The sequence below is a fragment of the Centropristis striata genome, chromosome 5 (assembly GCF_030273125.1).
Source record: "Centropristis striata isolate RG_2023a ecotype Rhode Island chromosome 5, C.striata_1.0, whole genome shotgun sequence".
Taxonomy (NCBI): domain Eukaryota; kingdom Metazoa; phylum Chordata; class Actinopteri; order Perciformes; family Serranidae; genus Centropristis; species Centropristis striata.
This window is the reverse complement of record NC_081521.1, coordinates 38,245,131-38,271,718: the sequence shown is the minus strand read 5'-3', so window position 1 is coordinate 38,271,718 and position 26,588 is coordinate 38,245,131. Positions and strand designations below refer to the sequence as shown.

The following is a 26,588-nucleotide window of genomic DNA, read 5'->3' as shown; positions in this document are numbered from 1 at the left end:
TTTTTAAAAACTCTAGATTTTATTTTTATTTCAGTTAACGAAAATGTTTTTTCAATTCTAGTTTTCGTTATTTCATTAGTTTTAGTTAACTATAATAACCTTGAATGTGACAGAACATTCAGCAAAAATTGGGAAAAAACATAAAAGCCAAAAGATAACTAAAACAAATAAAGATCCAACAGTCAGCATATCTAATTGTGCCATTTATTAGTTGTACAATTATGAAAAATAATCATAAAAAAGACTGGAAGCCCGAGATTATTTACAATCTTTTTTTGAAGTGAGGTCCCTCTTCTGAGTCATTGTTTTCTCAGCCTTTTTTTTTTTTTTTAAATCACAGGGTATTTATTCACGATATGTTTAACTTTATAAGACATAGTCCTTTTCTCTCTTTTGACAAAGTCAAAAATTACATACGTACATACATACATATACATATATATAGATATCTATAAAAGCAAAAATCATTCAAGTATCAAAATACAGAACGCTAGATTCATGTACAATATCATTCTCATCGTTGTTGTCATCAGATTAGTCCCTAAATATCTCTCCTGATCCAAAACAATGTGCAAAAGCAGAACAGGACCAGGCTGATGGCCGAAAGGTGCCGACACCAGCGAGCTGAAGACAGTGTACCATAGAGTTATCATACTGGCCTGACGACGTACCACATTTACAACAGTTAAATCAAAAAGACCAGACTTTGTACCCATATACACATCGGCTGACCAAAAAGTACCATAAACAGTCAAAACACTGGGAGTTAGCGAGGAGAAACATGCCCTAATGTTCTGTTCTGCAGCTAAAATCTAAAGACACACCAGCCTGCATGGCAGGTTTGGTGAATAATCTTGTCTAGAACAAAGGAGCAGGGAAGGAGAGAGGGAGCTGCAGTGAACCACACCTGATCCAGTTCCAGCATTAGGACACATCATTGTCCCATAAAACAATTAAAACATACAGAAAAAAAAAAACTTTCAATCAAATAAAAGCCACCCCTTGTTATATAATTATTATTATTATTATTATTATTATAAAACAGTCTTTGTAGTGTCAGTTCCCCTGCCCTTTGAGTTTGGTTAGAGAGTTCCTCCCGTGCAAGATTACATTGTTTATCACAGTTATACATATATGTTGTGGATGACAAGATCATGGTGATGAAGAGACGTTACAACATGTGGATAAAGGACGAAGAATCCAGGAAGGAGTGCGTACCTACAGTGTGAGGTCTCTGTCTGACAGTTTGTACCTTTGTTTCATAACGAAAAAAAAATAATGTTCCTTATCGCCGCCACTTCCCCTTTAACTACAACTTCTGCATTGTGACACAGCAAATACATTTCCTCAAAGAGTAAACACGAACTGTCTGTGCAGGGTTCGTACAGCTTTTTTAAAAGCACTTTTAAAGCACTTTCAAGATACCACAAGCAAATATTTCCAGACTGTTGAAGCCCGAAATCTACAGCAATCAATGCATATTGACCCTGTTTATTTTACCAGCTATTTTTGATTATTTAAGGCTTAATTAGTAAGGGATCAACAGAAGACTTATCTTAGCTCATCTGGTGTGAGTCACCAGGAGACAATAAACAAAAAAGGCGACAGGATTGTTTAATTTGAAATACATAAAGTACATTTTTGTTTTACGTGAGTAATTTTGTAGATGTAGCAGAAGTTTATGTTGAGAATCAAGCATTTTAAATGAGTATACTCAATTTCAGGCATATTCTTAACATTGAAAAAACAATAGCTAAAAATAAGCATTTCCCAAACTTTGTACGAACCCTGCTTTATGAAGGAGGCCTGATAGGTGCTAATAGGCAACAATTCATTTTTCGGAAAATGCATAAAGCACAACAAACACACCTGATATGGGATAGGTAGGTAAATGGAGTGTTTGTGTGTGTGTGAGATGAAGCCGGCGGGGCCAGATGATCAGATGTTGAAAGCTTTATGTCTGTTTGTCTCCGGGCCCCGTGTGTTACTGTGGTGAGCTCCATCCAACTGGTGTGATGTTAGTCCTGCTGCATGAAAAGTGGGTCACTTTTCCAACAAAACATCCTACCCGCCATGCAACAGGGCTCATTCCTGTCCTTTCTTACTGGCTGGGAGTGGCCACAGTGTTCAGCTATAAGGAAGGGACACAGACACACGCACACAAAGCAGTGAGGTTAAAATAAAGTTAAAATAACAGAAAAACTAATGGACACAAACAGACGTGATGGTGATGGATCACCCCTACCCTTATAATGATTTACACTTTTAACCAGCAGCTGTGAAATATTAACCTGCTAATGATTGGCAAAACAAAAGGCAATGCTGACAGGATGAATGTAGAAGGCATTTGTTGTGAAAAGAAGAAAAAAAAGACAGGACAGAGGAAAATGCACTTATTCTTGCACACTTGGGGATTTGGTAAAAGTGCTTAGTAATAGTTAGTTCACTCCAGAGGAAGCATCACGTTTACATCCTGGTGCTCTGATTGATAGACAGAAGAGGGCATGCCAGTCTTAAGACAGACTGTCTATTTTCTGGAGCAGCAAGGACCACTAACATGCGGGTCCATATCAGCTTTTATGCCCTATTATCCCCCTCCTTCCCTCCACTAGAAAATCCCCTTAAATGCTTACTTTATTAGCTCCAAAAGGACCTTATCACAGTGCTAGGATCTTAGCCTCCTTTAGCTTTGAGCAGACTGCTGACAGTGAGAAATATCCCCCTTGGTAAATCCTGTGTAACCTCAATAACACCCCGACCTCCACCCCACCCAACAGAAACAGTCTGCTAAAGTCTGACGTTGAATTACAGGAGCAGTTTGTCAGTTTCCTCAGGAAACATGTCCATCCAGGTACAGGATGTGTGCAGTGGGTCAAATTTTCTCGGCGCTCGGAGAAGTCGGGAGTTGAAAGATCAGAGGGAAAAGCCTCAGAGCGGCCGTCGCCTAACAGAGCAGGAAAAGCACCAAGAAAAAAAAAAAGAGCTTATCACCAAGAGTCAATAGCAGGATGTTGACGGGGAAAGAAAAAAGGGAGCATTGTACACAGAGTTCAGGAAGCATACACGGTAAATAGAGAGGAGGATAACAGCAAAGGTGAGCGGCAGGCTGGTAGTGTGAGAGATACCACCTAGAGGAGGGAAAGCGGATGCACTATTAATGAAGAAAAAGTCTAGAAGCGGAGGTGGTTTAGCACAGGAAGGAGCAAAGCACTCGCAGGCTGTCATCGTCAGAGAGGAGAGGACACTAGTGATGGCTGAAGGGGGACGGGGGAGGACGGGGGTCCGGCCCAGAGAGGGAGAGTCACAGTGAAAGGCACACAGAAGGAGGGGAAGGAAGAGGAGTGAGACCAGGCCCAGAGGTCAGAAGCAAGAGGGGTCCACTCAGAATATGGTGGTCTCGTACTTAGTGCTGATAGTGCGCTTGGATTCCTTGGGGTCCACGAGCCACGTGGCGCTGCCCTGGGACTGAGAGTCCCCCTCCTGCTCTGCAATGTCCCCCTGTAGACACAAACAGAGGGCATCAAACTCTCGGCCCGTCAACAGCTGCAGACCTTCACCCTGTCATGCACGGTGTCCAATAAATACTTGGGAGCTATTTTGAACCATTGAAGTTGTCGTACCATGTTCCAACAATGTGGTAGACTCCCAGAGTTTTGTCTAAAATGATTATGTTTGCATATCTTTGTTGTTTTGAGACATTGGATCATAAATTCATAATACTTTAGGGAAATGGAGATGTTTCTCAGAAATAACTGTTAAATCGTTTATTCTCAAGAAGCAAGATGCTAAACAATCTCATAAATAAGATGTTATGAATACTTCAAACCAGATTTTAAATATATTTAGCATGTCCCTTTTGTTTTGAAGAAATAAAAGGAAGATTATTATTATTATTTAGATTAATCTGAAGATCTTTTCACCAACTGGTCTCAGTGTCTCATGTTGACATGTATACATCTTTTGAGTTTCTCTAGGTCTATTTTAAAGGTTTTAGGTGTTTTTTAGGTCTTTATACTTTAAAAAAAAAGAATGAATAGAGTTACACAAGTGCTTTTACTTGTCCTGGAACAAAAGATCAATAATCAGAACTTTTAGGACATTGTTGTCCATCTCAGTGACTCTCTGGGAATGTAAACATTGCTTGTGTTACTGGCAAATTGTCACTAGGAGGCGCCTGAGTCAAAAGTAATATTCAGAGCATTCATCAGTCCACATGTGGCAAAGTGCAGGAAAGTAAAGCTCATATATATTTTTCAGTAAAACAAACACAAGCAGTAAACATTCACAAAGAAAAAATGAGTTAAAGACACAAATGGAGGATTATGGGATTTTTTTTGAGGCAGTGAGAGGAAGAAAAAAACAAAACCAAGGCGGCAGAAAATGGAGCAAAGAGTGAGCGGATGGAGATGAGGATGCAAAAGCAGCACCTGGGCAGCAGGGCTGGCAGAGTGCAGCGGTAGGAAGGAGGGACGATGGGTGGTGCAGGTGTAACAGTAACAGCAACGACTGTCGAGAGGAGGAGAGTCCTGGGAGAGACAAACACCAACGCCAGGAGGAGAGAGAAGACAGAGAGAGAGAGACACACAGCTGTTGGTTGTTTTGTTTTTATTTTTTATTTTTTTTTTTCTTCTTTTTATGCTGGGACAGTTAGATTGTATAAATTATATGTTGATTGTAATTCAATGATTGTAAATATTGCTTTCTTTTATCGTTATTAGTTTTTCTTTTCATTTTATTTAAAATGAATAACAGAATTATAATAATTTATTGTAAATATTGCTTTCCTTATCTTGTTATCTTTTTTTCTGATGCTTGCTTTGGCAATATATACATTGTTTCCTATGGTCTATGTCTAGTACCATCAGGTTGAATGCACTTATTGTAAGTCGCTTTGGACAAAAGCATCTGCTAAATGACATGTAATGTAATGTAATGTAATGTTACGTAATGCCATAAAGCCAATTGAATTGAATTGAATTGAACTGAGAAGAGGAGGAAGGGAAAGAGGACAAGAATTAGACAGAGGAAGAGGTTTGAGAGAAGGAAAGGAGAGAAATTGACATAGATTTGAGTAGCATGAGACAGGAGAAAGACTTTTCCGTTACAGCCAACACAGATCAGCCTGTGATTATACCGGGCAGCTTACAGGTGTGGGAGTGGGAGGCGAAAGTGCTCTTGATTAAATAAAGGTTAAAAATGTACATCCAAAAGGTGAGGGGAACCCAGGAGGAGAGACGGTAAACATCACAGTCTTATCATGACTCAGTCGAGTTCATTAAGCTGCAGCTGGAGATGTGCGACTGGTCCCTGAGGAGTACTTATCTCATTCATATTCAGAACAAGTGTCATCTCCTAATGGTTTAATGCTAATGGCCAGACAAACATCCGCACAGTGTGATCGTAATGATGTGAGACGCTGCAGACTGATCTGAACGTTCCAAGACTCGTCTAATGTGTTTCGAGGGTTTGATTTCAACAGGCTCGGATAATGTTTCTCTAAAAACACAATTATTACATCAGGTGTCAGGATAGGCTTCAGTTTTAAAAGAGTTACTGGCACTACTTAATCGACTTTTAATGTTTTACTCACACTACATTACTTGAGCCGTGATTTTCCACTTGCTGAAAGTTTTTGAGATCCCCGACAAAAGCCCCTGATCTGAGGCGATTGGGTGTCGGCTCAGTTCTCGAAGATCAAAGCTTGAGCGAAATGTGTGAAGTGATCAAAAGAAGCGAGCAGAGAGCCAATGCATCGCACACACAGTCCATATATCTAGCAGGCTAAATATCTGGGCTCTGTTAGGAAGGTACAGCAAATGAGAGCCCAAGACATGGGTTGAGGGGGGAGTCTAAGGCCCCGTTCACACGAGGACGGTCTGAACAGAAGACGCAAAAGTGGCGTCGCGTCTTCACTTTTTATTCCTCGTTTAGACGAGCGTTTTCGGGAGGAAATCTGCTGCATACGGTGACGCAAAAGTGTGTGAAATTCGATTGTATGCAGCCAGGCGGCATCACTTAAAGCCATAAGAGCATCTTTGGGCATGCAGAAGTTTTCACGCCACACATTTTCATCAGCTACTCCTTCCACAAAGTTCTCCACCATCACTAGATCTCCCAGGTCTCGTTCACAGCCGTCTGGCTCGCCTCCGACAAATTGCTGCATCCAGAATGTGATGGAGGTAATTACAGATCCTTCTCTGTTCACTAATACTATCTGTACATATCCTGTACATTTGGTGGAAAGACTCCTGTAAGTTTATTAGAGCTGCCAGAGCAGCTTGAAGGTCCCACCATGGAAATAATCCCACGTTTGTTTATTTCCTGTCCTGGAGCATGTATGTGACGTAAACACATACGTGACGTGAGCAGATCAGATCAGAGTTTTGTGTCTTGTCAGTGTAGACGACACGCTACGGAGGAGAGGATTTAACTTTTCCACTTTGGAGGGTGGTTTCAGATTTTTGCGTCTTTAAGCCCCCAAAACGCCGTCACCGTCTAAACGAAAGGCACTTCCGATAAAATATTTTGTCGTTTTTACCCGCGAGCGTCCTGGTGTGAACGGGGCCTAAGGGAGGAGTCACCTGTAACAATAGTTATTTTACTGCATGTGTTGCATTGCAAAGTGGACTAAAGTTTTTATTGCATCTACACTTCAACAAACATGACGACAAGGAAAGTTTACAAGGAAAGTTCCCTCGACTGTAAATCCATTTTTGGAACAAAACATCCTGGTTGCATCTGAAATTCCTTTACTATCTGAAATATGTGAGTTAAACATGTTATACGACGCAATCCCACAATTCAATGCAGTAGTAACGACAACATTCATGTCTCTTTCTGTTTGGCGCTACTTTTCTTTTTTTAAAGATATTTTTTGGCCATTTTCAAGGTTTTATTGACAGTGAGAGAAAGTGTGAAGGGGGAAGACACGGGGGAAAATGCTCAAAGTCGGATTCGAAACTGGGCCGCCCGCTCTACTTTTCATTTTAATTTCTCTAGGCTTCATCTGTATTTGCATCAATCTGATGTTTTATTTTAATATTATGAACTTTGACAAATGTTGATAATGAAGATTTTTTTTAAAAGACAGAGACCTTAGCAGCTTTGTGATGAGATATTCGGCGAGTTTGTCTGTGATTCACATTTTATAACAGCCAAAGTCCTCATATACATGAGAAGATAGTAGACATAATAAATATGTAGTGCATAGTATGCAATTTTGGACCGCCGTCTGTCTTGCGCATATTATTATATCACTTCAAGTTTCACTTCTTGTATTTCAGTGATAAAATGTAGTTATGTAGGAGACCAGACATTCTCATCTGGGATTTGTTCTTGTGCAAGATCTAGTGTGATTGAACCAGACATAAAGGTGCACAGAGTCAAAACTCCAACACCATTCAGTATACAATAAAGTTTAATTTATACTTTAATACCGCAAATGTTATTAGAGTTTTGATCCCTGCTCTTCCATTTATTAGCAGCTCTATTATTCCTTTTTTGGATATTAAATTTTACAGATATCTGGCCCTTTTGCAGGAGGTCAGGGGTTTTCAGTTTCACAATGAAAACCATGTGTGCTCCACAGAGCATAAAATTACTGCCGAATTAACAGGAAAAGTGCACTTCAGGGTCAGGAAAATACACTTGTACTGCAGTCGCAAAGCTTGTAGCTGTGCCTCTATTAAAATGTGTTCATATGGTGTCTTTTGCCAAAGTATGTTCATCGTTTCCAACTCACGGCTGACTTCCGTACGCTGCCTCGTGGTTTGGGTACAGGTCTGCTGGACTTGGTCTCGATAACCTCTGAACCGGGTCCCACTGGGAGATTCTGGTGCTGTTTGGTCCTCTGGGCCTGCAGAGCCAGCTGGTAGGCTACCTCAAACGCCTGGCCAAGCGTCAGTATAATCTCATAGGTCAGATTCTACACAGAAAGGGAGAAAGAGGAAGAGCAGGCAGCCCTTTTAAGTATTCTGGACTCCGCCAGCACAGAGAACAACGCTACTTGCTGTGAGACACCAGAAGATATGAGAACAAAGTTTCTTTTCCCCAAAACTTCTTCAAAACAGAATTATGTAACAGGGAGACGTGGCAGTAATCTCAGGAGCATTGTGCAGCTCCCCTCAGCACCTGAACTGGATACATCCACTGTAGCTTAGTATTAAAGCCTGACTCTATTGTTATACCCCGACAGCTTCCATATATGAACAAGCACCTCAGACTAAACACAGAGGATTCAGGCTTCACACTACATGCCTTGGGAGGATGAAAAATAAATCATGGTGGGCGCACAGACAGAACACAGAGCTCTGAAATCATTTGCATATCTGAGACTAGGGTTGTCACCATACTAAAATTTTCAACTCGATACCGATACTCAAGAAAATATTCGATACTCGATACCATTTTCGATACCACAAGGATAAAAACAAAGACCCCAAAATTTAACAGAAATATTTTTATTAACAAGAAAAATGCAATATGTAAAAATTAACAGAGCAGAATATTTTCTCTTAGGTTATTAAGTTTACTGATATACTGCATGTTTTATGTGGTAATTATGTTTAATGTTTGTTTGTGTCTAGTTTTAGTTAATGTTATTTAATGTGTTAAAGTTCTTATTTATTATTGTTGTTTTACTTATTTAATTATTAAGGTTGGTTTTGTGATTTTGTTGTTGTTGTTCTTTTTCTTTTTTTTCTTCTTTTTTTTACTATGTTTGTTCATTGGTGACTTATGTTGTGTTTTGTTTAAATTAATAATAAATAAAAAAATTAACAGAACCACAGGTATAATATTTATAATAAAAAAAAGTCGTGCAAAAAGAAACTGCAACTGCAAGAGATGTATAGCTAACACAGTGGTAACTTATTATTTTTCATTTTATTTTATTTTCTTATTCGTATTTTTATCTCTTATTTTTATTTATTTTGTTGTATTCCTTGTCTGCGTGCTGTGCTGTTTGTTTGTTTTTTCCCTTTTTTGTGTTTTGTTATGCAAGTGTTTTTGTGGGGAAAAAATAAAATATTAAAAAGAAACTGCAACTATGATATCAAGCTTCAGATACTTCATACATTTGAAAATGCGTATTGTATCCGGATACAAAGTTTTAGAATTGACACTTTTTTGAGTATCGATACTTTTGACAACCCTACCTGAGACGAACACGTCTTGTGCGCCACACAGACCTGGCGGTGGTGAGGATGGTGTCTGCTGGAGGCTGATAGCAGCAGTACGGTCAATGCAGTTTCAAATAACTGATCACATCTTTGATGGTTATCTACCTGCTTTAGCTCTTGTTGCTGAGTGGCAGCTTCTTGTTTCAGCCCCACAGAGCTCAGAGGAAACTGAGCACTGTTAGGCTGACTTTAGTCTGGAACGACCCCGGCTGCATTAGGACGAAGATTAGCAGGATAATCATCCGATCTCGGGGGGCAGAGTGGGTAATGGAGGGCTAGTTATCATGGCCAGAGTAGCACTGTGTCTACCAGGAGGCAATCAGCCCCAACTGAAGCGTGACACCTTAAGGAGATGGGGCAGTCTCCAGATAAGAGTGTTGACGAATCAGGCTGTCACATCTCCTCAGTGTAAGTACGGGAGATTATGATGTTGGAGGAATTCAAATTTATCAGTGAGGACAGTTTTTAATGCTCACTAGCAATTCTCCTTATAATATTTTGTACTTTTATGTTAAGCTAACACATAACAACATATATTTATATCTCTATTGGAGTTTGTATCTATGTCCACTTGACCTACTGAGATGATAGTTTTGTTGTTTATTTAACTCTTTGCCTTGCAGAATGTTGTATTTGTTATTGTTCTTTGTATTTTTTGGGGGGAATGCATAGTGGAGATTCTTGATTGAACTTGTAATTATAGTATTGTGCAATAAAGTTGGAAAAAAAACAACAACAAAAAACACCATAACAACATATATTTATGTTTTGACAGTAGTGGACTAGACAGTCAATGCACTTTTAGGGCGAGACACTAAAGACAAATGCATTGGTCAATTTTGAGGTTTTGGGCTATTTTACCCCCATAACAGGTTTTCTTTCAGAATGGAGGAAAAACAACATCCAAAACAAACATTTAGGTGTTTATTTTACTGTATTTGATCCATTTGCACCTGTAGAACCTCGTCATCACAGGCATGGTGAGAAAGCTCCCACACTCCTGCACAATATTATGTGCTTTAGATATTCTATATGCTATGAATTTAATTCAAATTTTTGTATTCAAATAGTTCACATTTCCATGAAGAATGTATGAAATCTTTAAAAGATGTTTTCTCAAAATTATTTTTTTCGCATTCTCTGAGCCATAAATAACAACTTCACACAAAACTTTCCAAGTTTACTCCTAACTATATTCTGAAGGTTTTTAAAGAGGGGTTTGCTTATACAGCATTCATACCTTGATTTTTATAACATTTTGTTCCTAAAAAATAAATATTTGTTATGGCTTTTGACAGTATTTTCTGATGTATTAAATGATAAAAGGAGAAATCCCAATTTTCTTCTGTAAACAACTTTGAATCTAATATATCAACAAAATAAATTTAAAAAAATCTCACAAATTTATGACATTTCTGTCCAGGAAAATATATGCACATTAGCGTATATTTAAGGAGTCCACACCTACTATCTGCATATCTAAACATTACATTTCAGAAAACTTATCATGCAAAAAAATGTTGTCTGAATGTAAATAACAAATTGGGGAAGTTTCAAAGTATATCTATAAATTTAAAAAAAAATGACTGTATTCACCTGTACAGGAACTTTTGGGGCAGGAATGCACTGTTGCTGATTGGTCTAACCCAGGGGTTGGCAACCTTTACTAACTAAAGAGCCATTGTTGGCCAAAATAAGTCTAAATTAGTCTACCAACATGACTGATTGGTCAAAATTAGTATTTGTTATGATTTTGGAGTGTGTAATCCACAGCTAGTCTAGCTAGGAAAACTCAAAACTAGACTTGAAGTTGGCAAAATGTATAGGTTAAGGCTTTTTGTGATTTTCTTAAGCTATGATGCACATTTTAGTTGACTAATACAGTCGTGGAAAAAATTATTAGACCATTGAATAATGAAGAGCTGATATCTAGCCATTTTCCATGTTAAATGTCTAGATATCATCTCTTAAATTAATCTCTTATGATATATCTTTGTTGTTATCATTATATTTGTCCAAACAAATGTACCTTTAGTTGTACCAGACATTAAAATGAACAAGAAATTGAAGAAAACAATGTGGTCTCATAATTTTTTCCATAACTGTATTTAAAAAAGAAATGCTTTATTGCCATATACAGTACAGGCCAAAAGTTTGGACACACCTTCTCATTAAATGCGTTTCCTTTATTTTCATGACTATTGACATTGTAAATTCATCAAAACTATTAATGAACACATGTGGAATTATGTACTTAACAAAAAAGTGTGAAATAGCTGAAAACATGTCTTATATTCTAGTAAGCAAAGGGTGGCTACTTTGAGGAATCTAAAATACAAGACATGTTTTCAGTTATTTCACACTTTTTTTGTTAAGTACAAAATTCCATATGTGTTCATTCATAGTTTTGATGCCTTCAGTGAGAATCTACAATGTAAATAGTCATGAAAATAAAGAAAAACGCATTGAATGAGAAGGTGTGTCCAAACTTTTGGCCTGTACTGTATAAGCATAACATTTTTACAATTGAAGAATACAAATTGCTCTGGGCCTACACCAATGATAAATGAAAATTAAAATGCACTTTTTTTTGTCACAGCCACAGGGAGCCACTGCAGATGGCCTGAAGAGCCAGAAGTGGCCCCGGAACCTCAGGTTGACCACCCCTGGTCTAACCACAGTTTCATTTAGTTTCAATCAGCAGCCCTCTTGTCATGCCATCGGACTAATTTGCCTAATCTTTGCAGGTCATTAGGGCCATGATGGAAACAGAACAATGGGCTGATTTTAGTCCGGGAACTAAAATATCCAGGAACTTCACTTTTTAAAATGTATTTATCTTTTTATCTGTTTTTGGATTGAGTTTTTATTACTATTTTATTGTTTTACAGTTTTTTAGTATTTTATTGTTTTTTATTGTTTTTATTTATAACTATTTGTGTATGATTTTATTCTATTTTAATAACTGTACAGCACTTTGGTCAATTGAGGTTGTTTTTAAATGTGCTCTATAAATAAACTTTGACTTGACTTGACTTTGACTTACCACGTCTACTGTGCTGAACACATGGCAGTAGTGGTGACTGGTCTGCAGGTCCTTGGTGATGTAGGCAAATGTGCACAAGTCCTCTGGGTCCTGGGCTGCACACGAAATATTCCGGATCTCATGCTCCGCGATGATGTTCTGCACCGAGAACAAAGGCAGCATAAGACTGATAAATGAGACTATAGAGACTATAAATAAGAATAGAATATAAACCTACGTCACAAAGAAGTGCAATGCTATAACTGATAATGCATTATATAAAAATATGATTTATAAACATGACAAGAGACCGCCAGTAAAGAGGTGACATTGAGGCGTAAATCGTGTTTAACGGCCGTTTCAGGAAGGTGTAGACATACACAGCTGAGCTTCCAAGGCAACCTTTCAATGTCTTTTTTTATGAATGTCAAATAAATGTCAATATGAGCAGACTGGCTCTCCGTCAAACATGAACAAATCCGACATAAACTTTCAGACGTGACATTTACAATCATAGGAAAGAAGCAGCCTGGAACACTTTGATGCACATCACTCAAAATACTTCAAAAGAAAACACATTGTTATCGGTACTGAGTTTAATTGGATGTATATTATGACTCCAAAGACGGGGGCAGGGCCATGTGTGCATGCTGGAGCTAACCTTATTGGCTGCATCAATGAACTTCACACCCTTGTAGGTGATTGAGAGGACGATGGTCGGGACTTTTCTCATTTGTTCTGTCGACCTCTGGAGGAAGAAGGACACAGGCAAAAGGACATTGATTTACCATTCAGTCTTTGAAAATGTTTTATGTCCCGCGTTTGTCCCGAGATTGTAGAAGAAAAACATACCCGCATTTTGGCACAGGCATCCTGCGTGGACTCGGTACCCCTCAGATCCTTAATAAGCATGGAACCGAGGTACTGCAAGGAAACCGGAGAGAGAAAGTGTTGGTGTACGTGTTTAATAATAAAGTGCATCATGTACAAGCCTGAGCAACCAAGAAATGAGGACTGGATCAACATCATACAAGAAATCTACAAAATTGAAAAAGTGACTTTTCAATTAAAATTGCAAATGGACTTATTTTACAAAACTTGGTCAAAATGGACAGAATATGTCAAGCATATAAGTTCTGATTTTATGTAAAAATGTCTTTTAACTAATGTTTAACTGACAACTACTGCTGCAAATGATGATGCTGTGTGATATAGGTACCCCCCAGCCCAACTGTTCCTTTTCTTTGTTCTGTATAAAACGTTAAAAAATTCCTCAATAAAAAGCGAATTTAAAAAAAAAAAAAAAAGAGCATCATGTCGAAAGGAGAAAGGCGTAGACGTACACTGGCTTCGTAGGCGCAGGATTCAAAGATGAGTTTCTCAGGTTGATGATGCCAGTTCTGGACCGGGGCGTACGGTGCTGCAAGACTTGGCGGTCGCAGCGTCAGACGGGGCTCTCGATGCCGTTCTTCATATCGTTCCTGAAAAAGAAAAATAGTAGCTGTATTATTATGCTGTAAAAGACTGGCAGACATGTCATGTAAAAGTTTCAGGAGGATTGATACTAATTAATTGGAAACAAAAGACAGGCCCCAACTTATTCAAATCTTATGACAAATGTTATGAGACATTTAGAGCTGGAGAAAATCAGATTCTTACTGAATAATCAGGAGGGAAAGTTCTATAGAATTTGGCTGCCGTTCATTGATCATTTTAACCACAACACATAGTCTGGCAAGTTTTAGAAGTGCTCTTAACCCCCACTAGAAGGAAAGAGCTTTTATTTACCCTTTTTTTAAAAAATGTATTTACTTTGTATTTTATTTATTTCATTTTTATTTTCTGTCTTTGTTTTTGTTTTTCCCTGAACGTATATATGTCTGGGTATATTAATATATTATAAATACAATCTTGTTTCTTAAAGTATCCCCCTTTATCTGTTTTCTTTCATACTGAGATATATTAGTTAATATAATTTAAACGACACTTATATGTGATTGTGTACGTGTAAATGTGGGTGTGTGACTGTTATGTTTTATGTTCAAAATGAGAAAATGAATAAAGAGAGTTGAAAAAAAAAGTCTCAGGAGGACATAATATAGCGCGGAAATGAAGGATAAAGATATTTGTGAACGTACATGTTGTCTGTGTCGTTCACTGTGATATCTTTGGGTGACGTCATAATCAGTATCTGGCACTTTTTTCCTCCCCGGCTCTCCGACTGGCAGCAGAGGGTCCATTGAGCGTCCTGTGTAGGACTCCATCTGACTGAGGGGAGACGAGCTCTGGGATCCAGGCAGGTCTTGGCACTGGAGAGACAGAGTTGGACATGATAAATGTCCTTCATCTTTCACAAAAAGGATTTGTTTTGCGGACTAAAAGCAAAGCAAGCCCTGAGAGAAAAGGAAAATCATCAATCTAAGAAAGATGTTGGAAGAACAGTGTGTAGGTCCTCACCCTGATTTGAGACAAACGAGGAGGCTTGACTGGAGGTTCCTCGTAAGGCCTCTCTGCTAAGGAAGCAATGATGCGTTTCCTGTGACCAAGTAGGGAGATCTTTAGCACCTGGGGGAAAGAGGAAATGATCTGGTGAACATGTGGAGCAGCACTCTGGAAAGTTGGAGGCATACCAAGAAACATCAGACACTGCTTCTTAACTTGTCATAACAACTTTCCATTAAGACTTCGAGCCACTAAATGAGACCCTAAATGTCGTATTTTAGAATTACTCTAAGTTTCTTTTATCTTAGGAGGTGCAGGTGTCCAAATGAGTTCTGTCTTCTGTATTCACTTCTTCTTAACCTGCCACTACCTCAAATATTGCTGTTTATTTTCTTACCTTTAGATCTTTAACCCATTGATGCCTAAAACTTCCTGTAAAACCTCTGGGCGATTTTAAAATAAGCCCCTAAAACCTGAAGTTTTTCTGGAAATTCAACAGAAGTGTCAACACTTCTACTAAATAATAGATTTTTCAGCCCCTGTAGCAGATAGAAATGAAATTTAAAAAGTATTTGAGAGCTTATACAAATACTACAAAATGACGTATCCGCTTTCCAGGCTTCAATGGGTTAAGTAACTGAAGCACTGCAAACTAATTTTCTGATATTTAACACCAAGGTTTTCTGTATCAGATCACCCTGAAAAGAAACAAAATGACCAAAAAAGACACAAATTGACCACAAAATGACCAAAAAAGACACAAAATGACCAGAAAAGACACAAAATCACCAAAAAAAGACACAAAATGACCAAAAAAAAGGAAACCAAATTACCAAAAAAGACATAAATTCACCACAAAATGATAAAAAAAGAAACAAAATGACCTAAGAAGACACAAAATGAACAAAAAAAGACATTAAGTGACCAAAAAGACTAAAACAAATGATTTGGCGACCCCCAGAAATCATCTCGCGACCCCAATTGGGGTCCCGACCCCAAGGTTGAGAATAGCTGCTGTAAATGAAATTTAAAAATTATTTGAGAGCTTATACAAATACTACAAAACGACGTATCCGCTTTCCAGGCATCAATGGGTTAAGTAACTGAAGCACTGCAAACTAATTTTCTGATATTTAACACCAAGGTTTTCTGTATTCTCATTCTGAGTTTCTTGGCTCCTGCAAACTGAAGCTGGTGTAAACTGTCAAACTTGTCCTGAGTTCGCTCTAATGCTCTCTAAAACTAATTTCACACCCTGATACCCCTCTCTCTGAGTCTCTGTGTACGTCACTGTGACTCACATTGACAATCTCCAGCTCCCACAGGTTCTTGACACAGTCCAGAGTTCGGTAGCCGCTGGTCAGGAAGTTGTGTAAGTACTCGTGCAGGCCCAGGTTCTCCAGCCAGGAGGAGAGGGAGCTGCTGCCGTCACAGCCCAGCGCTTTCACCTGGAGAAGAAGACTCAATCATTCACTGATGCTTCGGGGCATATACAGTATGCTGCCTTTGAAACCACGTTTCCTGCCTGACCCTTTGAAGAAAGTTGCTGCAATAATCTCGTAAATATATATAATTATTAGACCACCCTTGTTTTCTTTATTGCATTTGTACAACTAAAGGTACATTTGTTTGGACAAAGAACTGACATCTAGTAATTTTCCATGGTGTTCTTGAAAATGTTTTTGGTTATTATCAAGAAAACCATGGAAAATGGCTAGAAATTAAACTCTTATGAGCCATTTTTGTTGTTATCATTATATTTGTCCAATCAAATGTACCTTTAGTTGTACCAGGTATTAAAATGAACATGAAATTCAAGAAAAAAATGGTCTATATATATATATATATATATACACACACACAATTCCAGGTTTTAACAGTATGATCAAATCTCAGAAAATATCAGTTTCACGGTATATGGTATTACACAACTATTTTCATTATTATCATCAGTTACAACGACCTTTAGAGTAATAAACCTTTCATCATAAGTGAAACTTAAAGCCATTTTTAAAATAAAAAATAATATAGAAATATAGAAATATGTGTAAAAAGTAAATACATTTTTTAATACGTTACATAAGGAGGTAGCAGGTTAAAGGTTTGATCTACAATTTACACACAGACCAATACAACAATTAGTCCTGCGTTCAAAATCACACTAAAGTAAAAGTACAGAAGTAATATCAAATAAATCATGCTGCACAAACTGATATGTTATCAAAGTTAAAATGGTAATATCAAAGTATCAATATGTATGAAGTATGTTACTGCTGTGCTGGTCGATTGTGGGATAGTTTCTCTATACACAGTTTCATAGTTTAGTCCTGAGGTTCTCAAACTAGGAGTCGTCCCTCTCCAAAGGGCCACAAGATAAATCTCAGGGTCATGAGATGAGTAATGAGGGGAAATAAGAGAAAACAAAGTTCTGCTGCACACATTTTTATTCATACTTCTTAAGACTTTTATCTTATCTCATCTTTCTTTGGTGAAACATTGAATAATCTTTGTTCTTCTGGCTACAACGAACAGAAATAGTTATTTAAATTAAACCTTCTGAAAAGTTTGGAGGGGAGATTACTTTTTGGTGGAACTATTGGTTTTAAGAATACATAGTACTCTATAAGCTTCACATCACATAATAACTATATCAATCAGATTAATGTAGTGTAGTAGCAAGTAAAAAATATTTCCTGTAAGTATGACATGGCATAAAATTAAATGTCTAAATGTACTTAAAGCCAGTACTTGGGTAAACGTTCTTAGGAACTGAATTACTGCCTTGGTATTAAGGAGAGATTTGCATCTTGTGATCTAACATCAGTAGCAATGCAAGACACATAATCAGGTCGAACCATGCTGAGATAAGTATTGAAGAAATAGTCAATAATTTGTCACCTTGGGTAACGAACGTGCTGCATGCAGGATCTTTTTTCTGTGGCTCGGGTCTGTGATACCAATCTCTCTCAAGTCCTGGTCCTCCATTACATTGCTCCCCTGTGGAGGAAAACACAAAAAACAGCATCTTTGTTAAATTCTATGAGCCATACTTTTCAAAAAGGACATGGGCAAAGCATTGTGCAACATAAATCTTTATATAAACTGTGTTCAAATAATCTATGAATGTTTGGCTCCAAGGTTACATCTCATTTAGACAAATTCTCCACGAAAGGAGCCAGTGCTGCTGGGTTAGTATTGATCACAAGTAATGCTACCGCTGCAGAAAAAAGGTCAATTACTCTTGAGTGAGATCTTCAAACTCCTCCCTGGGACCCAACCTACTGACTGTAGCAGGAGGGCCACGTCAATAACCTCTTAAATGAGATGTAAGTGTGTGGGGGAGGGGACCGACAGGGCTGTGTGTGAATAATGGTCAAACCCATCTTTGGTTACACACTGTATCACCTTCGGGACCGTGTGGCAGGTAACGGATAACGTAGAAAGCAGCAATAAATCAATGTCAGAACTGCAGAGTGGTCAGCGATATGAGATGGAGTAGAATACGAGAGCATCAGGAGTTGACTGCTGGCTGCAGGGGGAAAACAATCAGAGGTGTAAAAAGAAAGCTTCTTTTTTTACACTGCATGTCATTAACAGTGTTCGATGCTCCTCTAGTTGACCGTTCTACTTCTAAAGAAGAGCTCAGCAACTAAAAATCTCCCCCGTTTAAGTATGATGATGCTCCATGAGAGCTGCTGCCTCAGGAACAAATTGTGACGGCTCAGGGCACATGTGGCTGACTCTTCAATATGAACCTCAAGATAATCCTATGGCACTCCCCTCTGCACAGACACACAAACACACACACACACACAGACACATTCTTGTACTTCGATCTTTGTGAGGGCCCTCATTGGAAAAGTGAATTCCCTTGCAGATTTATTTTTTTGAAATGCTTTTGTTTTAGTTTAGTTTTTATTAGTTTTAGTGTTATTTTTAGTTTTTCATAATGGGGTATTTGTTGGGTTGGAGGTTAAAAGAGGTCACAGTAAATTTTGCCTTTATTTCCTTTGCCTGATCCATCTTCATTATGTATGAAAAAAGATGACAAAGACGAAAACGAAGCACATTTTCACGTGTGTAACCACACAATACAGTTTCAGTGAATTATCATTATCATGTAACCTTTAACCCTTAAAACAAAGTCTGAAATCTCAAAAAGAAGTGAGGACCGGCCGAAATGTCCTCACTTTGCAAAAATGCTCTCACTCTGTTGGTTAAAAACGTGTTCTGGTCCTCACTATGTAGGAAGAACAAGTACACACACACAACACACACCCACACACACACAGCAGTAACAGGGTCGGAGCCGTCTGTAGGTCAAATCTGACAGCCTGTTCTTCATGCAGACGCTGTAGATGCAAACAAGAGGTGGAAAGGGTGAGCAGAGGGGGAGGGGAGGTCCTGTCAGCGAGGGAAAGAACCGCAGAGTAATCTGTGTAATGCTGCTTGTAGAATCACAATGTTAATTGGACTTTTCCAGAGTAAAGCCTCAGATATACAGTAGAGTGCAACAATGATATAACAGTCACAGTGCAAGTGTAGTGTGAAATATGAGCAGTTTGCAACAGACAGAAAGAAAAAACAGACAGAAAATTACAATGAAAGGTAGAAAAATTAACTGAGAGACAAAGAAAAAGACAGAAAAAAGAAAGAAAGACCAAGAGAAAGAAAAGAAGAAGAAAGGGAGAAAGACAGAGAAAGAAAGAAAAAAAGAGAAACATAGAAAAAGATCAAAAAGAAAAAGAAAGATGGCAAGAGAGAAAAATACAGAAATAGAGAAAGAAAGAGACTGAAAAAGGAGAAAAAGAGAAAGAAAAAAATGAAAGAAAGAAAGAGAAGAGGAAGAAAGAGAGAGAGAAAGGGGAAAAGGAAGAAAGCGAGTTAGAAAGAGAAAGAAAAAGAGGAAGAAAGAGAGAAAGAAAGAGAAAGAAAGAAAAAGAGGAAGAAAGAGAGAAAGAAAGAGAAAGAAAGAAAAAGAGGAAGAAAGAGAGAAAAGAAAGAGAAAGAAAAAGAGGGAGAAAGAGAAAGAGAAAGAAAAAGAGAAAGAAAGAGAAAGAAGAGAGAAAGAAAGAGAAGAGCAAGATAAATCGAAAGAAAGAACATAAACAGCCACATACAGACAGAAACATAAAAAGATAGAAAGACAAAGAAAAAGAATGACAAACATAAAAAACAAAAAGGCAGAAGAACGGACAGAAAGAATGAAAGAAACACAGACCAACAGAAAAAGACAGATAAAAGGCAGACATACAGTATAAAAGAATGAAACAGAAAGAAAGACTGGAATGGAAACAGCCAGACAGACAGAAAGAAAGAAAGATATAAAGAAAAGTTAAGAGCAAAAACGATTCCACCAGCTTTCAGAGGAAGTCCCGTCAGTCATAAATGGTTAAACGCTGCCTTGGTTTCAGCTCATATTGAGCACTAGACGTCACCACGCTGCATCTCTTCTGCTTTCTTAATACCTCGCACTAAACTGACAACTTAAAGCCCATTATCTCTGAGCAGCGACACGCCGATCGCTGCCTCTCCAGCTGAGGATTGAAACTATTTGGGGAGCTGGATGGATAATAGCGCTTTCACACTGCATGGATCATTGCATTACTGTCCCACTGGAGATTAACTGATAAATGGCTCTATGGGGGAAATATACTGGAGCTGTAACAGACTGAATCTACAGCCTCTGCTTCCATTCGCTGGGTTGTTTCTGCACTTTTTTACTGTTAAGTAGATGTGTTTTAATGCAGCTATGCGTTTCTGATGTGTGTCTCTGCTTCTTCATAGTTTTCTCTCTATTGAGCTTTATAGAAATTTAAAATGCAGTTTATGATATCCATCACTGAGGCAAGCAAAATGGAAGAACACATTAAAATAATATGAATTTTTACAAGCTTTTATGACTGCAGTGAATTTATTTGGTGTAAAAAGGCCGATTATGTCATCTGACAAAACATCTATTCTGAAAAGGCCATTGGATTGACATTAGTGATTGGAATGATTAATGCATTATCGAATTGTATCGTGCATATCAATCAACTAGTCGATTAACAAACAATCAATCACCCACTATTTTAATAATTGATTTACTTTTCAATGCTTTCATCAAGGAAAAATGCAAAAAAATTTGAATATTGTTGGTTTGACAAAAAAAAGAAGCTGTTTTAAGACATTATCTTAGGCTCAGGGACATTTTAGTGACCAAACAATTAATCGTTAATAACTGACAAAATAATTAATCATTGACAAGACCCTGTGAGTAAGGGCCAATACTTCTAGCTGTCAGTTACCTAATGTAAGGCAATTGCAAACATAATACTAAATAGCTTCAAGATTTATCCACATTCCACTATCGCTCAAGTTGCTTCCTGTCAGAATGTTAGTCTGTATACACCTGTATCCACTTATGTTGGTTCAGCAGCTTATAAAAACAAAGTTATGTGTTCTTTACCATGCAGGTAGTGTACCCCATCACACAACAGCTTTTAGGGATTTCTGATGTTTCAAAAAACTGACGAGGAGACACTATTAGCTTGAGATGCTAGAATGGAGTTAGAATTTAGAGAAAAGGTCCATAAACCTTTGGTTTTTCCTCAACATATAAATGGAGATACATTAAATAAAAAAGCTAATGAAAAGCTAAAAGTCAGTCGATGGGTTCCTTGGTTGCATTTCATCCAATCCCTTCTGTCTCTTGTCAGTTGCAGTCAAAGCCGTGATTTGCCAATACTACTCGGACTACAAATTGAGTAAAAAACTGAAAACTGAACACTTTTGATAAGACAATCTGTTCTCTAAAGATTCTGCACTCAATTCGATTTTCAAGTCAAATTTATTTATGCAGCCCAGAATCACAAATCACAAATATGCCTCAAAATGCTTTACAGTCTGTACAGGGTACAGCACCCTCTGTCCTTCAAAGCTCACAGCGGACCAGAAAGAATAAACCTGAGGGACAACTCACTCATATCCAGATTTTTTTTTTCATAAAGGATTATAACGGTCATCGCTAGACATGTCAGTGTTGAGCTGATCATAGGATTTGTTTCAATCCTCATTAAGGCTGGAAAGATTAATCAATCAATCCAGTAGGCTACTTGATCCAAAATCTGCAATTTGTCATATATATTAACCCATTGAAGCCTGGAAAGCGGATACGTCGTTTTGTAGTATTTGTATAAGCTCTCAAATACTTTTTGAATTTCATTTCTATCTGCTACAGAGGCTGAAAAACCGATTATTTAGTAGAAGCGTTGACACTTTTGTTGAATTTCCAGAAAAACTTCAGGTTTTAGGGGCTTATTTTAAAATCGCCCAGAGGTTTTACAGGCGTTTCAGGCCTCAATGGGTAAACAAACTGAATATATTTGGTTTTGGACTGTTGGAAGGTCAAAACAAATCATATATTATATGCAGATTGATTGATAATGAGAATAAAACCTATACTGAATGCAAGAACTTTAAACTTGAACCCTCATTAGGTGGAAGACACTTGAAAGGGATTATTTCAACTTTGAAAGGTAGCAGTGTTGATGAGACCTCCATCTCCCGCAACATAAATATTACATTCACCTCTGCTTTATCTAGATGAGACATTTATTCCCACACAAAGGCTCTGAAAACACAAACAGTGTGACTTGAGAGACGCTGCGGTGACAACTCTGTGGGGAAAATTCTGACAAATGTGCTTCCACTTTTTTCTCACCACAGGCTGAGCAGGTGTAAAAGTGAGAATACATTAGTTGAGAGAGAGCTGACATCAGCACAACTTGTGCGAGGAGAATAGATGTAGAGTAATGTAAGCTGGGTGGTTTTGTGTTTGGGCTTGTAAGGCCCATCCATCTCTGCTTTCCCCTCTCCTCTCATTAAAATGCTGCTCCCTCCTCGCAGCCACAGCGGTCCCCTCTGGTTTAAAAGCACTCTGAATTCAGGCCAGGTGCTCGAGGGCACGGATCACTCATTCTGACCGTCTAAAGGACAGCTAACCAACAGCACTGAAAGTCAGTTTGTCGTCCTTAACAGGCTGTCATAAGAACATTGAGGGCTGTGAGAAACGGCTGCGGTGAAGCTGTGACAAACGTGCCAAAAAGACGTTTTACACTAAACTGTGTATTCCATCTAATTCCTGCGCAAATGTTTTTCAAAGGGCAAATGGGCAACAATTCATCAGCACCATTAACCCAGCAGAAAATCAATTAATCCATTCCCAATCCTTTAGCTTCTAATGCATGAAGCCATTACGGAATTTCCAATTTGTCTTCGGGCTTTAGTGGGATTGACTCTTTCAAACTACTCTGCATTTTTTTCCAACGACAGAAACAATGAGGACAAGAAAAAAAAAAAGGGGGGGGGGGGGGGGGGGGGGGCAGTAGAAATGAGATTACACAGATACAGAACAGAAGTGCAAACAAATGTTACATTTTCACTCTTTCACTCACATTCGTGCAACTTTTGGATTAAAATCAAGCTCTTTTTAAAAAGGACAAGAAGGACAAACAAGGTTTTCCACAATTGTTAAGACTGCAGTGAACAGACCTCTACAACATCTTTAACAACCAGTACATGACACTTATTGCCATAATCCGACTGAACTGGACGACTGAAGTGCATGTAAACGTGTAAATCGGACTAATGTCAGAGTTGTCCAACTCCGATTAAGACACCAAGATATTGCGATTGGAAAAGGATTTTCGCTGGCATGTACAGTACAGGCCAAAAGTTTGGACACACCTTCTCATTCAATGCGTTTTTCTTTATTTTCATGACTACATTTATATGACATTGTAGATTCTCACTGAAGGCATCAAAACTATGAATGAACACATATGGAATTATGTACTTAACAAAAAAAGTGTGAAATAACTGAAAACATGTCTTGTATTTTAGATTCCTCAAAGTAGCCACCCTTTGCTTACTAGAATATAAGACATGTTTTCAGTTATTTCACACTTTTTTGTTAAGTACATAATTCCACATGTGTTCATTAATAGTTTTGATGAATCACAATGTCAATAATCATGAAAATAAAGGAACACATTGAATGAGAAGGCGTGTCCAAACTTTTGGCCTGTACTGTTTGACAAGACAACGTATGTGTGCATGCTCCGCTAGCTTGACCCCCAGCACTGGCGTATGACCCCGGAACAAAAACATCCAAGGAAGCCGGTCGCAGAAGGTCACTAGCGACGGCACAAAGTGTCGAACCGAAGGCAGGCTACTGCTGTAGCCCTCCACCAGCATCCAGTGTTCTTGTCTGCCCCTCAAAATCACCACGACCACAAGGAATAGAGTGAACCTTATCTGCACAAGGAGTCACGTAAAGTTTCCCGCCTTTCTCCACTTGTTTATTATGATGTAATAGGTCAACTAGAAAGGGTCCGTATTAATCTGCTGAAACAACACATATCGCCACGTAGTGTTTTGCTAGTGTATTTATTTTTTACTTATGTGTATTTATGTATATTCATAGATTGTATGTTTTTATGTGTGTCATGTTTGTATCATATATACTGGAGAAGTTTAAGACAAAGTTCTATCTATCTATCTATCTATCTATCTATCTATCTATCTATCCATCTATCCATCTATCCATCTATCCATCCATCCATCCATCCATCCATCCATCCATCCATCCATCCATCCATCCATCCATCCATCCATCCATCCATAATAATCTAATCATTTTGTGTGTTTTTTGATAATTCTGTGTCTTATTTTGGTAATTTTGTGTCTTTTTTTACTAATTGTGTGTCTTTTTTGGTAATTTTGTGTCTTTAGGGTCATTTTGTTTATTTTTTAAGTAATTTAGTTTTTTCTGTCATGTTATGTCTTTTCTGTGATTTTGTGTATTATTTTGTGTCATTTTGTGTCTTGTTTTAATAATTTTGTTTTTTTTTGTAATTCTGTGTATCTTTTTAGTAATTTAGTGTTTTTTCAGTCATTTTGTGTCTTCTATCTATCTATCTAATCTATCACTTCCATTGTGCACCAAGCCACCTCCACTGACTTGAAGCATAAAGTAAATGTGTTCTTCTCTGGCTGTTTCCATCAATTCAAGCTTCAGACAAGCTGATGTCCCTGCCGTAGTGAATCCGTGACACAGTTGCCTCGAATACAAACTAAGTTGGAGCTCTGCTGGCTGACCCTGTCACGGCCACCAGCAGCCGTGCTCAGAAGAAGAGAAGAGAGACAAAAAACAAGGGACGGATTCGTTTCAACGGGCATGACTTGTCGGTACCAGCGAGGGTTGGAGAACAGCATGGCCGCGCAGAGCTTGTTTCATTGGTACATTTGCTCCATGAGTCGATAAAAAGCATCTAATTGGTTTCAGAAGAGGCTTGTCTCTGCCTCGGTGCTTGGACACAATACAATCACTGCTGTTATTGATCTAGAGCGAGGCTGCTGGATAGACAGAGATCACAGCAGTCTGACTGGCAGAGTAAACACTGTTTAATTAGTGATCTCAGCGCACAGCGGACATGCTGCTCCACAGCCATTGTTTTTCAATGACGAGCATAAGGGACGATTAGAAGAAACCTACGGATCGTTGTGGAGACTGTGAGAGGCTGGCACAGTGCTGCTCAGATGCCATTTTCCATTTGACGATGAAAAAGATTTCAGCCTGCACATGAATTTGACTTCTTGGCGGTCCATTGTGAGCTTGACTACAGAAATGTCTGTCATAGCATTATTACATTCCTAATTAGAGTTTAGTCAGCTGTAGCTCTGCAGCATTGGTGCACATCCCTCTCAGCCCCTCCACAAAACACTAAACAAGCTAAAGAGCAGCTTCAGCAACAGACTCATACAACCTGCTGCTCCAAGGAACCAGACAGGAAGTTGTTCCTTCCTTCTGCAATAAGACTCTATAACTCATCTACATCTGCCAGAACCAACATTACTGAAATGCACTAAATCTACGCACGACACTTTGCTATGTTATTAATATTATTACTATTATTATTATTATTATATATACTGTTGCTGCCATTACTATTATTACTATATACTGTAATATACTACTATTATTATTATACCGGCCTTATTTATTATTATTATTATTATTACTATTATTATTATTATTATTATTATATATACTGTTGCTGCCATTACTATTATTACTATATACTGTAAAATACTACTATTATTATTATACCGGCCTTACTGGCCTTATCTATTATTATTATTATTATTATTATTATATATTATATGTCATATTATTTTACTTATAATTACTTTATTTATATTTTTCATTTTCATTTTATTTTTATATTGTTTATTATCTATTATTACATATTATATTATATATATTATATACTGCACTATTATTATTATATACCGTCTAGTCACTATAGCATTGTTGCAATCATATCATATCACCAGTTTAATTATTACCATCATCTGCCAACCATCCTACCAACTGATGTTCTTTTTTAACTTCTTAAGTGTCCTTGTCCTCGTTCTATTCTGTGTTTTTTTTTTCTATTGTTGTTTTTATTTATGCTACCTCAGTATTTTATCCTATTGTATTTTATTGTACTTGAATACCGAACTGCTGTGACAACCGAATTTCCCTTCAGGGATGAATGAAGTAATCAATCAATCAATCAATCAATCAATCAATCAATCAATCCATCTATCCATCTATCTATCTATCTATCTATCCATCCATCCATCCATATGTCTAGTATCTAATCTCTAATCTCACCTAATTTCTCTTCTGAGAAAAAATTTGTTCTGGACAATCGCAGATCTACTGGTGTCAATCGGCATAAAGCCCCTCGGTGTTCAATATTAGATAAATCACTGAGACAAAATGAAATAAATGCATACATTAATCGATTAATAAAATAATCGATACATTAATCAATGCGTTTTAAAATATAAACCATATTCACTACAACCTAACCTCATTTTACTGAAAGGTTGTTATCTCTGTTATT

General features: G+C 37.8%; 1 protein-coding gene across 4 annotated transcripts in view; it reads right to left on the bottom strand.

The window, feature by feature from the left end:
• Positions 1-315: 315 nt before the first annotated feature.
• Positions 316-26,588, bottom strand: part of LOC131971890 (ankyrin repeat and SAM domain-containing protein 1A-like) — a 97,553-nt gene continuing 71,280 nt past the window's right edge. For 3 of the 4 annotated variants that reach the window (XM_059333553.1, XM_059333551.1, XM_059333552.1), the window contains 11 exons: positions 17,545-17,643; positions 15,948-16,094; positions 14,662-14,769; positions 14,343-14,513; positions 13,548-13,685; positions 13,057-13,128; positions 12,866-12,952; positions 12,226-12,363; positions 7,742-7,924; positions 4,428-4,526; positions 316-3,498 (listed from right to left, as the gene is read on the bottom strand). In XM_059333553.1, coding sequence (XP_059189536.1) covers positions 3,382-3,498; positions 4,428-4,526; positions 7,742-7,924; positions 12,226-12,363; positions 12,866-12,952; positions 13,057-13,128; positions 13,548-13,685; positions 14,343-14,513; positions 14,662-14,769; positions 15,948-16,094; positions 17,545-17,643 — 1,359 coding nt within the window. In that variant the 3' untranslated portion in view covers positions 316-3,381. The remainder of the gene's footprint in view (positions 3,499-4,427; positions 4,527-7,741; positions 7,925-12,225; positions 12,364-12,865; positions 12,953-13,056; positions 13,129-13,547; positions 13,686-14,342; positions 14,514-14,661; positions 14,770-15,947; positions 16,095-17,544; positions 17,644-26,588) is intronic. The other variant, XM_059333554.1, reaches the window with a different exon arrangement.